The following is a 17300-nucleotide window of genomic DNA, read 5'->3' as shown; positions in this document are numbered from 1 at the left end:
ATTGCGTGTGGTATATAGTTCTTGTGTGAACTGAGTATCATTGTAATGTCCTAATACATAGTCCTTTTGCGTGAACAAAAACAATGTCTTCACGCCTCTAGCCATGTTCCGATGTCGATTTTAACCTTAAGTGTTAAAAGTCTGCACAGAGAGTGCACGATGGGTGCGTTGAGACCAGTGTTTGGGCCAAATGGTGACTATAAATACCCTGGTCGTGCGTGGACTTCAAGCACGGCACATCAATGCCACTATACTGGAGGCTTCAGTGTGCCTTTTAGACTATGCCCAAACACACAGAGGCACAACTACACACACACACAGAGCTACACACTTTCATCTGTTTTCCCTTGCTCTCTCTGCGAATAGGTCATGGAACAGGAGACGACTGGCGATTATGGGTGGGCCTATATAGGTGTGCTGGAGGTGCAGAGGATAGTCTACCAGGGACAGGTGGTTTTGAATACCTTGGTTATTCTTTAATGCGGGGCCAGAGGCCCAGAGTCCTGTTTTCACAATTTTGTTTCCGTATTAGAATTTTGCTTTAGTAGTTTAAGGTCAGCGCAGGGTTCTTCCGCCCAGAGTCTTCTTCCCCGCTTTGTTTGGTTTTCCGTGTCCTCTTTCTGTGTATCGTTGTTCACTTTAGTTATTTTCGTTGGAGGGAATACAAATATATTGTTGACGTGACGCAGTCTTCAGATTCGTGGGGATTTGTTACCGGCTGGCTCGTACACACACCAGCCAGGGAAGGGGCTGTAGCAAGCGCACGCACACACACACACACACACACACACACACACACACACACACACACACACACACACACACACACACACACACACACACACACACACACACACACACACACACACACGCACACCCTTCATTGACATAGAAAGTGGAGTTAATGCAGCAATTATAGCACTAATGGCACCAGCTGGAATTTTTGTCTAAATACCCAGCAATTCAGTCAGGCATATCTAGCCGACAGAGCATCTATGAGATGCAAAGCTTTAGTAGTTATATTACAGAACAATACTAAACAAAGGGGAACTTTCCTCCGAAAATGTGTGTTTTAAATAATAATAGGTATGCTGGAGCTTGAATTTCCCCACCTTGTGAAACGATATGCAGTGCGTTAACACCTCAACCTTCTGTTCGACCGGCGGGGAGAGCTTATGACACAGACGAAGGATCCCGATCAATACAGCGATATGAGATTCGTTGTTTGTTCATTTTATCATGGCAGCGTGGCCGGAAGGACCTGCGTGCTTCTCCTCAACTCTTGAGTTGTTTGAATGCAACGCTCATACCAAAAGAGAGATTGAAGGAAACAATAGATTTTGTGTGTGTGTGTGTGTGTGTGTGTGTGTGTGTGTGTGTGTGTGTGTGTGTGTGTGTGTGTGTGTGTGTGTGTGTGTGTGTGTGTGTGTGTGTGTGTGTATGTGTGTGTATGATGGCCATATACCCAGCCACACAGTAAAGCGGGTCAGTAATAATTCCTAAATTGATGCTATTGCTTATTAATTCCTGGCCTAATACACATATCATTCATAAAGAATCACATGTGAATCAAATACATGACACATAGCTTTTGTTTCATATCGCATTCTCATAACATTGATTCAAGTATTGCCGTGTTAAGGAATATTACCGGCTAAAACACTTAATATATTTTAATAAAACGTCATTTTTATTAGCCATTGATTGGCTATTAATTTCAGGACTAATTTATCAGATATTTGTAATATTCTACTGTAATTTGTCACTTGCTGTCGTGTCAGGCTTCCCACGGCTGTTTCCAGTGTGCAATTTTCCTACATTACCCAGAATTACTTTTGCCAGCACCTCTCAACAATATGAGGCAACATTCTTGAATGGTACTAATACATTTAATTTATGAATCAATTGTTTTACATTGATATGCATAACAGGCTATATTAATCCTTGTGAAAGCTAGCGAGATTGTATAGAAAGCTCTAGAATATGCCACATGGGTGATCAAATTTCCACTATCCCTTTGTGAAAACTGACGCAGGATTAGAGAGCTCGGGGCTCGGCAGAGAGAGCTAGCCAGGCAACGCTAACTTTAGCTTGGCCAGTGGTGCATTGTAGAACACTCAATTGCAGTTTGTTGATCCTGTTCCCCTCGCTTTAGGACAAAAACTTTTTGTCCGAAACCACCATGCCAAAATATTTTATACTGTAGTATTACTTATTTGACATCAGTTGTCATTCATTCTAGGTTACGGTACAATTAAGATGTTAAAAAACCGTTTCATTACTTGGTTTGTCGTTGAATAGAAATATCCCCCATATTTATCTAATGGGGGGGGGGGAGGAATTTATGGCAGATGTCATGAATGTCTGCAGTTTGAATTATGTTCTGTTATATTTCATCCCAGTCTTATTTTTGGGTTAGAACAGTATACACCAATTAATTATGTTCTGCTCTATTTTTTTGTTCATATGAAATTTGGAGCCAATAAAACTCTTATTCCACCCTAGTAGAGCAAACATCTATATCTCTATCTATCTAGATCAGCCTTACTCATTGCGCGGCTCGCAAGCCACATGCGGCTCGCCAAGCCTCTATTTGCGGCTCGCATGGCGGTAAAAATGTACAGTGATATGATCATGCAGTGAATACAGATATTTAAAAAAACAATACAAACAATTATTTAAAAAATAAATCAACAGCGGCATTAAAAGGTGGAAATATAGCCTTGTCTAGAAAATATTTTTAAACTTGCTCGGCTCTACGCTGACAGAGGTTGCCAGATTGGCGGTTTTCCTGCATAACAAGAGAGAATGTGCTCTTTGGATGGACTTATTCTTATTAACTTATTCTTCAATAGCTTCCATGTTATGTGACCCAGTGTCTCCAGATTATTCCAGAAAATAGCACACAGTCACACAAGTCTTAATTTTCCTCTCAAAGTGCACCAGATTGATGCATTCCAGGTTAAAAGGTAGCAAATTTTCTGCCGGGGGAGCATGCCCCCGGACCCCGCTAAGGACCGGGTTCCCTCCACAGTTTCACAAAATTCTGTGGGAAACACTGCTTCAGGGAGGACATATTATTAAGCAGGCATACTTATTTATGACTGGATTTATAGCTTTTGATACTTTGCGGTAAAAATGGCTCTCCTGTTGACGTCGTCCTGTCAGTGCGGCTCTCCTGAAAAAAATAGTGAATACCACTGATCTAGATAGATATAGATAGGAATTTATAGATATATTATTATTTTGTATTCATTATCATGATTTAATATGTATTTATAATCAAAAACAAATGTCCTCTGGCATTTCTTCCCTCTTGCTTTCGTTCTGACGTATGTGGGATGCTGAGAGGACCGAGAGTGGATGGCGAGCCACTGGAACTTGGGAGCTACATACAGTGTAAGCTGAAACTGACGAGGAGGAGCAGGAGGAAGAAGGTGATACTGATGCGGCCATAGGCTCTAAGCAGGCAGAGACCAAGTGCACGCCAGGTGCAGCAATTGAGAGAACTTTAACACAAGTGCCGGTCCTCTCCAAATGGAGGCACAGGCCGATACTTCTCCATGCCTGGAGCAATCTCTCACCGGACTCTCATGGACCCAAGGCACAAGACCTAAGCAGTCATCAGTCTGCTTCCCAGGAGTTACTTTTTCATGTATACTCACTTGCCGGCCCTATTTCCAATGACCACTGATCTGGTAGTCATTGCCTTTTAAATGCCTTTAAATGCAAGGCATTTAAAGAACGAAGGCTTGAGTAGTTGACTGATTTTGACGATGTTGAATGTTTCGTAATCAAATTTGAACGGCTCAGGACGGATAAAGTTGGCCCTGCAGAGAGGAGGAAGTCAGGAAATGACTTCATACTAGTAGTCACAGAGTACGCTACCAGGTACCCTGAGGTTTTCCCCCTGAAAATGATCAAGGTCAAATCCGTTGCCTTGTGCCTAGTAGAGCTCTTTGAAAGGGTAGGTTTTCCCTTAGATTATCACGGACCAGGGCACAAACTTCAAGTCTAATTTGCTGTAGGGCGTACACCAGTTGTTGGGAATTAAGGGCTTAAGAACTACTCCCTACCATATATAAACAGATGAGGTAACAGAAAAAAACTCAAACTCTGATGCAAATGCTTAGGAAATGTTCCCCAGGACTCTAGCAGGTTCCCTTTCAAACTGCTCAATGGTCATGAGATATGGGGACCTCGGACTATGCTTTCCACATGAGTGACTGTAGAAGACAAGTTATCCTGCCCAGGGGAAACTAGCTGAGGGCTAACTACACCAGACGACTTGGTTTGACTGGACCCGCTGGGAAATGGGCTTTGAACATGGACAGAAAGTTCTGCTGAAAAAAGTTCTCAGAAGATAGCAAGGTACTGGTCGAATGGCAAGGGCCCTTCCAGATAACCCGCTATCTTAGACACACAACATATGAGTTCTCAACTTCTGGTCAGGGTTCCTCATATGAATCTCCTAAAAGATTGGACACCATGTCCTGTGAAGAAAAGTGACGTCCTGTTCATCAACAGAGTGCAAACTGAGGAAGAAGCTGTTGAGCAGTACATTCCAGTTCTGTTACGTATTTTAAGCACATAAGCTGCCCCCACATAGCCACAAGGAAGCAGGATCGAACACACAAGCTGCATAACCTCCACATAGCCACAAGGAAGCAGGATCAAACATATAAGCTGTAATTACTATACATAGCCACAAGGCGAGCAGGACCAACATATAAGCTGCAATAACTACTCCAGCCACAGATGGCATCACCTTTAGACAGGTGAGGAAGCTGGACCCAATACGTCACATAGGCCACGCCTACGTCACACAGGCCACGCCTACTTCACATAGGCCACGCCTACTTGGTACAAACGGGGAGCGGGAGTCAGATGAGGTCAGAGACATATGGCAGACCCGTTGAGAGCCCCGGGGAAAGCCCCCCGGGGCTGTAAGATAGCTTTGCGGTATCTCTCTCCACGCGTGTTAAATACAATTCCCTCCTTTTGCTTCATAGTTACCATACCGAAATACTTTAACAAATAAAGTGAGTTAAAAGCGACCCGGATTTAACTACGTACTTTCTTCAAGAACACGACAGTTCCAACCTCCTTAGGTCTGGTTCATCAAGAGGTTGCAAACTGAGGAAGAAGTTGTTGAGCAGTACATTCCAGTTCCAACCTCCTCTTCCCTTGCCTTGGACCACCTACCAGGAAACCAGCTGTTCAAGGTGAGAGCATGTTTTGATCCAGATGTGTTACAGTAGAACCCTTGTAGTACTGCTATGCTTGTAGATGACATTTAATTAAAAGGTAAGGCACTAATAAGACGTTTGAGCCACAGGATCCAAGAGAGTCTCCTGGTGGCCATGGGGAAGGAGGCAGACCTTCTGTTAGCAATGGGAATCAGTGTCAACCACTAACAAGAGTGGAGGAATTCAATCGTTTTGAGGTGAAATCTTGTTCTGTATTGTCTTTTGTTACCTGAATAATATCTCAACGTTTGACTCATACCCAACTTCCCACATTGATCATCTCAGGAAAGGCCAAATTCATAACCACTATTGACCTATGCAACTGCCTTAGCAAACGACCTGGTAAATTGACTGCATTCAGACAGCATGGGGACTGTACTGCTGTGCCCTTTAGGTAGCATTGCACACCGGTTACCTTTCAGAGGCGTACTATTCGATTTTGGACCTGCTATCATATTTTTGGACTTTTCAGAAGCTGACAATCATATTTTGCCTGGATGCCTATTGCATTCACAGCACAACATTGAGTGAATATCTGAAGTGTGTTGGAGTGATCCTTGCCCATCTACAGACAGCTGACCTGAACGTCAACCACAAAAACAGAAACAGAGTATCTGGGCTATGTGATTTTGAATAGAGACATCAGGACCCAAATTCAGAAAGTCCAAGAGAACCAGTCCTGTCCACTTTCTCAGACAGAGATCCAGCTGAAATCCTTCATCTGAATGCTTCTAACCCTACCAGAGAGGACCCAAAAACAACATTCAGCTTCAGCGAATGGAGGAAGGGGAGCAGACTTTTCAAAACATCCAACAAGCACTCAGTAGGAACCCAGTCTTTGGCCCAGACTTTGGACAGAACTGTTCACTGCAAACAGATGCCTCATCTGATAGCCTTCCTCAGCCGGAAGCTATTTCCCTGTGAGGCTGGCTATTCCACTGTGGAAAAGGAATGCATGGTTGTTAAGTGGGCTCTGGACTCCTTCAAATACTACCTCTTGGAATTGTCTGGCTATCCCAGCGTGATTCCAGGAGGGGGCATAAGTGACGGCATATCCAACCGTACAGTAATGGAGGTCAGCATTAGGTTAAGTTATTAGTTGTATATTACAGGATTTCCTCACCAATAATTCATAATGCATTTCACAGAGGAAACCAAATAGTGACCATGCATAGCTCTTGTGTCATGTAGTATTCTCATACAGTGAATCAAATCAAAAAATAATAGTTTACTCAAGGAAATGTTAGGTACATTCTTGTTTTGTAATAGGAAATAGAGAGTACTTTTCATTAATTGGCTGTATAGTGATCTAACTTGTAATTGAGGTTATAAATTAATGTTTGATGTTCTGTTCAACCCCTATTTTCGTTCTTTGGTTTGTCCTAGAGCAATACATATCCCCATGTTTGACTAGTGGGGTGAGTAATTTATGGTAGCCACGACTGTCTGCGATTTGAATTATGTTCTGTGATATTGTACCACAGTCTTTAAGTTTGGTAAGAACAATTCTTCAGCCATTAGCTATGTTCCATACCATTTTTTGTCCAGTTATAATTTGAGTCCCCTCACAGTGTGCGTGTGTGTGTGTGTGGGTGTGGGTGTTTTCATGTGTGGGTGTCTGCATGTACCTAAATAATCAGCTCTTGCTGTGAGCAAAGGCATCTATTGCAATCCCTGTCTACTGAGGTGCAGTACAAACACACACACACACACACACACACAAATGATTATTATCATAAATGGCTGAGAGGCATAAATAAGACGCAGCAGATGTGAACGCTCTCTGCCACCCACCTGCGCCACACTCAGACAGAAACAGAGACAAACACACACAGACACACACTCACATGCACAGCGTAGCTGCCCAGAGCAAAAGGTGGTTTGTTTTTGTTTCAGATAGCTGGTGGAAAAAGGGGCAATGTATGACCGATAAACAAGCCTATTCATCTCGCTTGCGCCATCTCGCTCTTTCTCTCTCTCCCCATCCCTCTCTGCACGTCTCTTCTCCGTCGTTTTGTCATCTCTACAGGAGTCTAAACAACGATAACAAATAGCCATATCATCTCTGACTGGTACACAAGCCACATGTAGGAGCCTGGCACATGCAAATGCATTTACACACATGCACAGACAGCGTCAAATATAATCCTCTTTTTAAAAAAATAAATTGCCTTAAATATGTGTACGTGTGAATCAGCTTTGGCAGTATGTGTTCATCTGATTGGTAGCGATTTAACTGTCCCAGGTGCAACTACTAGTTCATGTGGTTAGATATGTTTTTTTAATCCACTAAAAAAAGGAAGGAAGGAAGCTCTACTAAAATAACTAAACATCTGTTCCTATTTGAGCCACCAGTGAACATTATTAAACATACTAATTCACATAAAACCAGATATACCAAATGCCACACTAGATACAACTAGCCTAAACGTGGCCTTTTCACATGTGCGCACACACACACACACACACACACACACACACACACACACACACACACACACACACACAGGAATGCAAAGAATTTCCTCCCTTATTTTGTTGAAAGTGAGAGAGTGAAAGAAGGAGTGTGTGAGGAAGGAAAAGAGAAGTCCGGAAAAGGGGAGAGAGGGAAAATATGTGGAAAGAAAGAAAGAGTACACACACAAATCTGTTTGTTTTCAGCTTTCTAATTAATTTTTTCTTTATACTCTCAACTTCAGAAGTTTTCTATTATCCATCTATGCTTTCTGGAGTTTATCTTTTGGTAACAAATGGAGGCTTTTTGCACATAGAAAACCCCACAGAGACATGCACAAACACCAGGAGTTTGGAAGATAATTTATTAAGGGTGTGTGAAGTCCTTTTATTTTAATAACCCTAACCCAGATAACTGCAATGGGCAATGTATCCCCGTGGCAGCAGTGGGATCAAAGTCATATCTTTAATCAACTGTCAAAAATAACAAACCCAACCAAAGACCTGGCCTTTGACAACATTATGACCAAAACCTCCTTCTGAAGAATACTGAAATAACTAAAGCCAAAAAGCATGACCCCAAACTGATGTTATTCTTCAAAAATATTAATAATATAAAACGGCTTGTCAGAAAAAAGTGAATTTATACATGCAGAATGATTACTTTCAACTATGCTTTATCAGCCAGCACAGACTAGAAAACCTCAGAGAGTGTTATGTTTAACGGAACTTCCCTTTATGTAATCGTTACCAAATTGTCATGACAACACAGGAATCAGGACATTCACAGCATTCCATGCATTCTTTGTTGGGAGTTCTGTGTGGCCGGACACATACACACCCTCACACACACTCAAATGACTAACACATACACAAAGATTTGTACAAATGTTTACACATATGCATACTCACACAATCACGCAAAGACAAACACTATTATTACGTTGTAAGCCCTGAGCAGGCGCATACACACACACACACACACACACACACACACACACACACACACACACACACACACACACACACACACACACACACACACACACACACACGGCATAATCTTTTAATGATTATGAGGCACAGTACACAACAATTACACTTGCTAACAACTCGAAACACTCTCAACACTTGAGACTATGTATTTGAGCTTGAACTCAGAATACATCTCTACAAACCATATCTCAATTTGAATGTAAGACATTGCGTTAAATGTATCCATATGCCTATGTTGAACTGAAATATTTTCTACTGTTTCTCTGTAAACATTACACGTCCTAATGGTTCAGGACTACTTTGTATCTTCATTCTGCTAATGTTTGGTTATGTATTTGAACAAGTTTATTTAAACACCCTTATTTTAATTGTCTTTGTTAAAACAACAACAATCCTTTCTGTGGTATGTCGGCCTAGCACTAGCACTGATACACTGCCAATCCTTGGATTAAAGCCTGAGGAATCTTAATACCCCAACATAAGCATCATTAAGGGGAGGGTATTATATAAAACAGGTTGTACCTTGTTTGGAAAACCATTTGGCTGTCCTTTTTTTGAGAAGCTTAGCTCATGAGGTAGAGCGGGTTGCCTTGTAACCGTAGGGTTGCTAGTTCAACACCCGGCTCCTCATAGCTGAGTGTCGCCTTGCATATGGTTGACGCCACCATTGGTTTGTGAATATGTACATGTTGTAAGTCGCTTTGGAGAAAAGCATCTGCTAAATGCCCAAACAAATATGTCAAATATCAATCTGTGCCAGGTGAAATGTCCTAACTTAGTTTTGTGATGTTACTATCAATGTAATATGTAGGTAAATAATAAATATTTACGTGTTATTATTTATTGAGTCAAGTCTATACAACTTCCAAGATGGAGTTACATGCTAGCTGTTTAACTCATAGGTCCCGTTAGACATGCAGACACTAAAGACTATTTTCCCTGGGAATGGAATTTGCTATGCTTGCATTACAATTTTTGGCTTCATGTCGTCTTACAGATTTTTAAGCTCCACCATGTGCTGAAACACTGAAAACATAATGAGGCCAACATTCACATTCCCATCCACCTACCGCCATTAGAACAGCGACGGAAAAAACCAGCGTATAGGAACGAAGGTAAAGTAACTTCAATTTAGAACACACACACACACACACACACACACACACACACACACACAAACACTGAAAATTGGTGTTTTAAAGCACCACAAAATGTGCAAACAAACATACATCCGATCCCCCTAAAGAAGCAAAAAACAATCTTTCAAAAACAGAAGAGATTTATTATGAATCAAGTTTAAATGAAACTAGAAGTGGATCATCAATCCCAGTCAGAGTGTATGGGGACCGTCTGTGACATCAACCAGTGGTGTACGTAGCACACCAATAGTAGTACGACAAAGGAATAGTCAAGCATTTTCTGCCGCATCCCTCCGTCATCTACAGCATTCTAGGGGTCCTTGTTTCTGAGAGTAAAGTCTACTCCTCCTGTGTCACTGGGTTAAGATATTCGCTGTAGTCACGGTGGTAACTATCTTGAGTCTTGACGTCTTTTGGAAGTGTTGATGACGTGTCTACGTTTTCGGATGAGTTAAAGCTAAAGAATATCTGCACATCTCAATGTTGTCAGGGGCTGCAGCCAGATAGAAATGGTTGCTGCTTATCTCACCCAAATCGACCGTGTGTTGTCCAGACCGGTGTCTGTAAGATGGCCTGCCTTGCTGGGTGCAAGGGTGATTGGAAAAGGAGTAATTGTGTTAGACTTGTTCATTTGTGATTTGGGCTTTCAGTCTCTCTCACTCTCTCTCTCTATGCATTTAATGTGCCCATTCATGTGCACAGGTGCATGGCAGCATTGTAATACATTTGTGTTGGACAGTTTAATGGAGGACTATTTTATGCAAATCTAAAGCTGATGTGGTTTTGTTTTTTTGGTTTTAAACAAGGTCTTTGAATAAAATGGTGGGATGTGCGCTCTGCTTAAAAACCAGTGGGACGGCGAGACATGAAGAGAAATGCAACCGAGACGGGAATCATCACAGGAAAAGGGAGAGTGCAGTCTGGAGTAAGTTTCTGGGCGAGGGATCACACATCAACAGTGAACACTAAAACAGTCAGGCAGGAAGTGGGGAAGGCCCGCCGACGGTGTTAAACAATGTTGACAACTGCAAAGAGTGGCCATGACCCTGGCGGTAAGAAAGATGGCAGCTTCTGAAGCTGTAACTCCTCGCTGTAAACAATGGCACCAGTCAGAGGAGCTAGGATCAGACGGACGGCCCAGGAGATAAAGTAGAAAGGAAAAAAAGGAGGCACACCTTCTATTTGTCGCAGGGCTGTCTTGCAGCTGTCCAGTGAGGGGAACTGGAACGGGTTGGCGCACGTGCGCAAGGCATGGCAGACGCACCGGCCATCTTGGATGTTGCAGCCGGTTATCAGGTTCTCGCTGCAGGGCTCAAATCCAAGCAGTTGGCCCTCCTCCCAGTCTTCATCTGCCAATAGGAGAACAGAATACACCAATTAGGGAGCTTGCCAGTGGGGTGGTTGCACCTTTTCCCCCCCTCCGAACCCCTCAATATTCTTTCAACGCCCCCGAAATAGAAATAACACTTCAGTTTGATTAGTTTTTGGTCGTCCAATGTAACAAATTGCATGGTTGCAGCCTGCCCCACTAGTTTCATGCCAATTGAAGTATTATTTTCCTCCTATTGTGTTTCACACCTACATTTTCAAGTGTTCTTCTTTATCAAAGGCGTTATGTGTGTGAAGTCTTAGCTAGGCGCAGTCTGTAGTTCAATGCACTTTACCTGGCACCACGCTGAGCTATATATTTGCATTTTGGGCTACGCTTCATGAATTCAACAAGCTGAAAAGCAAATACTAAAATGAAGAGGCATTGAAGGCCCTGAGCAACAACAAAAACAGATATTTGTGTCAGTGTAAAGGTTATGGGGTTGAGTAAAGTGACAGCTCTCAGACTCTGCGTGTCAGGTTAGCCACTTCGGTTCAGGTTGAAAAAGTTTTGGACAGACAGCTGACCCCGCTATCTCTTCTCAAGCTTTCAGGCTACGTGGATGTTTCCTTTCTGACATTTGTGTGTGTGTATGTGTCTATGAGTGTGAGTGTGTGTGTGTGTGTGTGTGTGTCTCTTGTCATCAGGGTAGCAGCAGAGCAGAAATGTGTTTACCTATTTCAAGGCCTTTCCCTAGAGTGTGCATGTCAAATGCTTCAGCATGCACACATGCACAGGCCAACTTGCAATCCCCTACCCCCACCTGAAAGAAAACGTGGCCGCAATCTGACTTCTCCTAAATGTTCCACCTGCAGACTCTCTCTTCCTCTTGTCTTGCCCCCCCCCCCCCACATCCGTTTCCAACCTCAAGGTAATTTGCATGATTTGTGGTTCAGATCATAAATATGTATCATGTCCTTTGGTCTTGGGCCTGACCATATAGCAGACATATTTTTAAGACCACATGCCCATCTGATTAAGGGGAGTTGCCTCAACTTGGTACTCACCTTTCATCCCAAGAGCGATCTATGCTGTGTTCTTTTTTCCCCCTTCATAAAAGGGTTGAAAATGTCCTGCATTTTCCTGAACCAATAGTAGAACACGTTAACAATCAATAATCATTATTGATTAATAACATACAAAACGGATGTCTTTTTTTCGGTATTAGTTTTATTCAAACAAATTCCACAGCCACATTCGTTTTTTTGAAACACTGATTCTTGAAGACCACAAGCCTCTCACTCGACACGGCTGCTCTTGACCGCCTGTCCTGGGCACAGCCAAACAAAACAATGTCAAATGGGCCGCAATTACTGCCATTTCTAAAGTAACAAGACAGAACAAACCAAACCAAACTGTCAGTGAATAATTTATTTTTACTTCTTAACAGCAATTAAAAGGGTAAATGATTTATCATTCACATCCTTAGTATTATATTTGTCATATAAGCAGACATGTTTGCTAGATATATTCAATCTGCTCTTTTGAGGGCCAGAAAATATTAATTCAATGTATTGTGTTGTACCCCCACCCCACCCCCATCTGGCAGTGGAATGTAATAGGAGTCAAGAGTGAGAGATAAAGCTTTGTTATAATAATCTATCTGTGGCTGGGAATCGCACACAAGCTGTCAAGATAGGGCCATATTAAGATTGTAGACGGCATAAATCTGGTACCTCAAGTCAAAAATTCAAGTGAAGGAGATCTTGAGATTATAATACAACAGAAATGGCCTTAAAAACATGTGCGACTTATTAGATAGCTACAATGTTAAGACACTTGGCTGGCGCTGTGCTTATAAATAAATAAACCTTTAGTAAAAAAAAAAAAAGAAAAAAAAAGAAGAGACATCTTATTCTGAAACCAAACTGGCGCACGTTTACAATTCGACGTTCGCAGCAGAAAAAGAACCCCTGGGGTACGAAAGCCGTTTATGAAAATGTTGAGATCCATTTCAGATTGTAATAGCAGGGGAAGGCGGCTGCAGATGGGGGACAGTAATCATACTGGCTACGTCAACTGACTTGTTGCACTTTCACCTCCTCCAAATGGGATCCCTTTGAGAGCCCTGTGTGGGTGTGGATGTGGTTGTGTGTGTGGGGTTGTTAGTGTGTTTGTGTGGGGGGGGGGGAGTTGTTTGTGCGTGTGTGTGCGTGCGTGCGTGCGTGTGTCAAACAATCTCCATCGGAAGCACGGATCATGTCATGCACTTCAGTTCCGGATTTGCTTTCGTGAGCAAAAGTTCAAATGCTTAAAGAATGAAAACATTTTTCAATTAAAAACTAATTCCATTATTCGGTGACAACAGAAGGAGAAGATAATAAAGAAATGTTTTTTTGTTTGTCTTTGATCATAGTCTATGGAGTCAGCATTTTATCACATCTCTGTAAAAACAAATCATCCCTTGCAGGGAGAATTACAAGAATGAATACCAACCCTGTATCCCGGATCACTGTGAGCCAAATTAACTTTAAGTGTGTGGGGCTGCAGGATGCTTTGGCTTAGAGTTTATTCGGCGTTGTGTCTCCAATAACAATGCGATCTTAGTGGGCTTAGGTACAGAGCATTTATAAGTTCACCTTTACACATCCCTGCGCTAGCCAGTGATGGACTGCCTAACGAACGGATTAATGCTGGATTTCTGCTTTAAAAGAGTTACTACACCAAAAGGCAAACTACCATCCCTGTATGGACATCATCAAACACAATTGTGGTTTCAGTTTGGGTCGAATCACGGGACGATCAAATCAGGTGATGTCAGTTGTGATAGCTTGCACTTCATCAGATATGATTCTGTCCCCCGGGATCGATTTTACTGTTGTCTGATCTTCAGTGAGTGCCATTTTGTGACTCAATGAACTTTTCACCTAAATTGTTTTGTTTTTTTGCAAAAAAGATGTTAGTTCTTTAATCTCTCTGAGCCCTTCCACCCTACAGCTCCCAAACACCAAATCAAACAGAATATATAGTTATAAATATAAACTTTGTAACCCCCTCTGCATGCTCCAGAAAGGAGAATTCTTATGTGGCTTAGTGAATGATGAAACGTTACCGGATATCTTAAAATGAGACACCCTTATAATCTTAAACTTAAAAATATGTAATGTTTTTCCATGGCTTTTCTGCAGATATAACCTTTCTGCTTCCAAGCAGCAGTTGAAAACCAACTAACCTCATATGAGGAGGACCCACTTTCAAACATGATTTCCAACTTTCACATAGAAGGCAAGGCACCATCCAAATAATTTAAACTCAGTAGGGATTTGTGATGGAAGTTTCTATGCTTTATTCTTATTTTTGCATTTGCCTTCCATCTATCAGGCCAGAATCCCACGTCAACCACATTCCCTATCTAAATCTAACATAGAAAATGTATAGGTTGGAACTTTAGTGATGCCTTCTCCGTGGCATCCAATGGACTAATCAGAATATATAATTTTCTATTTGCTGAATCCCTTTATGTTTCCATGGCAGCACTTGTTAACAGACATATCTTAACCACATTGGAAGAGATTGATTACGTGCACTAGTTACTCTTCATATGCACACGCAAACACAGCATGTGCACAGAAACACTTGCCCACTGGCAATTATATGCTAGTTATGCAGATGCTGCCCCTCCCCCGCTGACCTCATCCAGCCAATGGTGACTCGGTCCTCAGGGCATCAGTGAATCGAGTGTAAAAACAGAACTGATTGCTGGCAACTCTGAAATTACACAGGCTTGGCAGGTACATCAGAAGGCACACACACACACACACACACACACACAATGTTTTCCATTGGAATTCAAAATATGCAGAGATTTACAGACATACAGGGACTGGGGTACAGGATATGCTGTCTTTTCCCCACTGTTGGGCTGCCCATGGTTTCTGGGATTAAGCAATACCTTGCCAGCTGTTTAGATCTGCTCTTGGGTAAGCTCCGTAACAGCTAGCTGCTGTACAAGTCCCAGGCTGCCAACTTAGAAGAGCTATGATACACCTATAGCCTAGATTGCGTATGCATGTAGCTAGAGGCTGGTTCTTTTTCAGCTTGGTGTTTCATACATGGTCCATGTATAGGTGATATGGGAAGCCTACCTCTGTAACAAACTGCGCTCTCCGACCTCTGTCTATCAGAACAACGTCAGGTGTGTCGGAGTGCTGTTTTTAACCAGGATCGCCATTACTCACACACACACACACACACACACACACACACACACACACACACACACAATCTAGCATATTAAGACGTTGGCGTGTCCACCACATGATTCTTGGTACATTGTTAGGGTTTATCTGTGTACACAGTAATACAGAAGAGCAAATAAAGGATTTGGACTGAAAGCTTTTTTTCACTTTCGCAAATCCTCTTATGAACACTTGTTTTCAAGTCGTGTCATTGATTGCTCCATGGTGTCCTATTCACATGGAAAGCCAAACTAATCAAAACAGTGGGATCGCAGAGCTACTGATCTCTTCTAAGCAAGCTGAATCCTGGAAGACCACACCGTCTGTTAAGCAGGACACAACAAAAACAACAGAGTTTTTAGGCAAAAGTGCATGCATTTTAAAATGCAATACATTTTAAAAGTGTTGAATAAAAAACATTTTGCTGACCGTTATCGTTTAAATTGCAAAAAAAACGAGAGGACTCGGTAAAGCAATAAGAAAATATAAATTATTCCTTTAGAGTTCAGAGATCATTTTCTTTTCAATTAAGTCAACAGTCAACTAATTGTCTATTCCTCATTCCCTAATAGTGTTGATGTTACCTAAGATATCCATTTAAACAAGGGTTAGTGTTGACCCTAACCCACTAACCCTCACCCCAGCCAGTGTAACTTTAACTAACAGGAACTGAGCAATAATCATAAAGTGATATATCCATTAATTTAGAAGCTGCGTTGAATTTGAGTGCACTAGTCCATGAGTACTTAATTAGAATGAAGGCCAGCCTCCCTACTTGTACTAATGCAGATCTGTATATATATATTCATATTCACTCACATTTCCTACTCCAAAAATATCCTCTACCTTTCTCTCTCATGAGCAAGGCATGCATGCATCAAACCATGAGATGCAAGTCAGCCAGTGAGGCGGGGAAATGACTCTGGGGACGAGCACATTGGTGCGCTTGAACTTCCGACCGACGATAACAGGAGCAATGAAGGAGGCTTGGGTGTATCCGCGCCGGTGTACAACCCCTCCTCTGCATTCTTCGAAGGAACCCTTTGCCTGATGAATAAATGAAATGGCTGACATTGATAAATAAATGGATACCTAAATAAATCATCTGATCTTGAACAATTCTCTGTGGTTAAAAATAATATATTATTTAACTAGTAATATGCAGACGTGCCGGGAAATAATACAAGGCACTTTGCCCGTGTATTGAATCCCCACGTTTCACTGTTCACTTCCTCGGGATTAAGGACAGCTCAATTATATGAAAGTAGGAATACGGGTTAAAAAAGGTGCAAAGATAAATAAAGAAAAGGAGGAAATTCTCTTGTACATTTGCAGCAGTAATTCTAAAAGGATATCATAATGCTTGGCAACTTTGCCTCTATTTTTCCAAAAAGGTTTAGCATGACTATAACAACACCATTATAATAATATTACTCAAAACTATTTTGGGATGGTCGCACGGTCCAGCATCTAAATGTGAATGAACTAGGTGGAACAGTGCACACAATGGTCTGTTTTGTTCAGCAGTGATTGTTTTTTGATAGGTCAACAAGTGTGTAATGTAGCCTATCTCGGACATCACAATGGGTAGGGTACGGTTTCTATGAACATGTAAACCACTTCACTTGAGAAGCAGACGCCGGCGGTATTGACGTCCACACTGCTATTGTGTAGTGCCGTGCGGCCACTGATAATGTCTTTGAAAATGGGATAACAAGGTAATGTTTTTATTAGATATCCAGCACTGACAGACAGTACAAAACATGAGGATTAGCAATGTATGGTCTGCAGGAACAGATATTGAGGAATAGATAACTCACAATAAAATAATAGTCTTACCAGAAGCTTGTTTCGAAACTTAAGATTGACGGATATCATCTGCCAATATTACATCTTAAAAAGGGTGCAAGACGTA

General features: G+C 41.8%; 1 protein-coding gene across 1 annotated transcript in view; it reads right to left on the bottom strand.

The window, feature by feature from the left end:
- The window catches only part of crim1 (cysteine rich transmembrane BMP regulator 1 (chordin-like)), a 76031-nt gene that overhangs the window by 50281 nt on the left and 8450 nt on the right, over positions 1-17300 (bottom strand). The window contains exon 2 of the mRNA XM_079751798.1: positions 11014-11187. Within this exon, the coding sequence (XP_079607924.1) occupies positions 11014-11187 (174 nt within the window). The remainder of the gene's footprint in view (positions 1-11013; positions 11188-17300) is intronic.

This window comes from Pollachius pollachius, assembly GCF_949987615.1.
Source record: "Pollachius pollachius genome assembly, chromosome: 15".
Classification (NCBI taxonomy): domain Eukaryota; kingdom Metazoa; phylum Chordata; class Actinopteri; order Gadiformes; family Gadidae; genus Pollachius; species Pollachius pollachius.
Note: the sequence above shows the minus strand (reverse complement) of the source record. Positions and strands in the feature narration are given on the sequence as shown.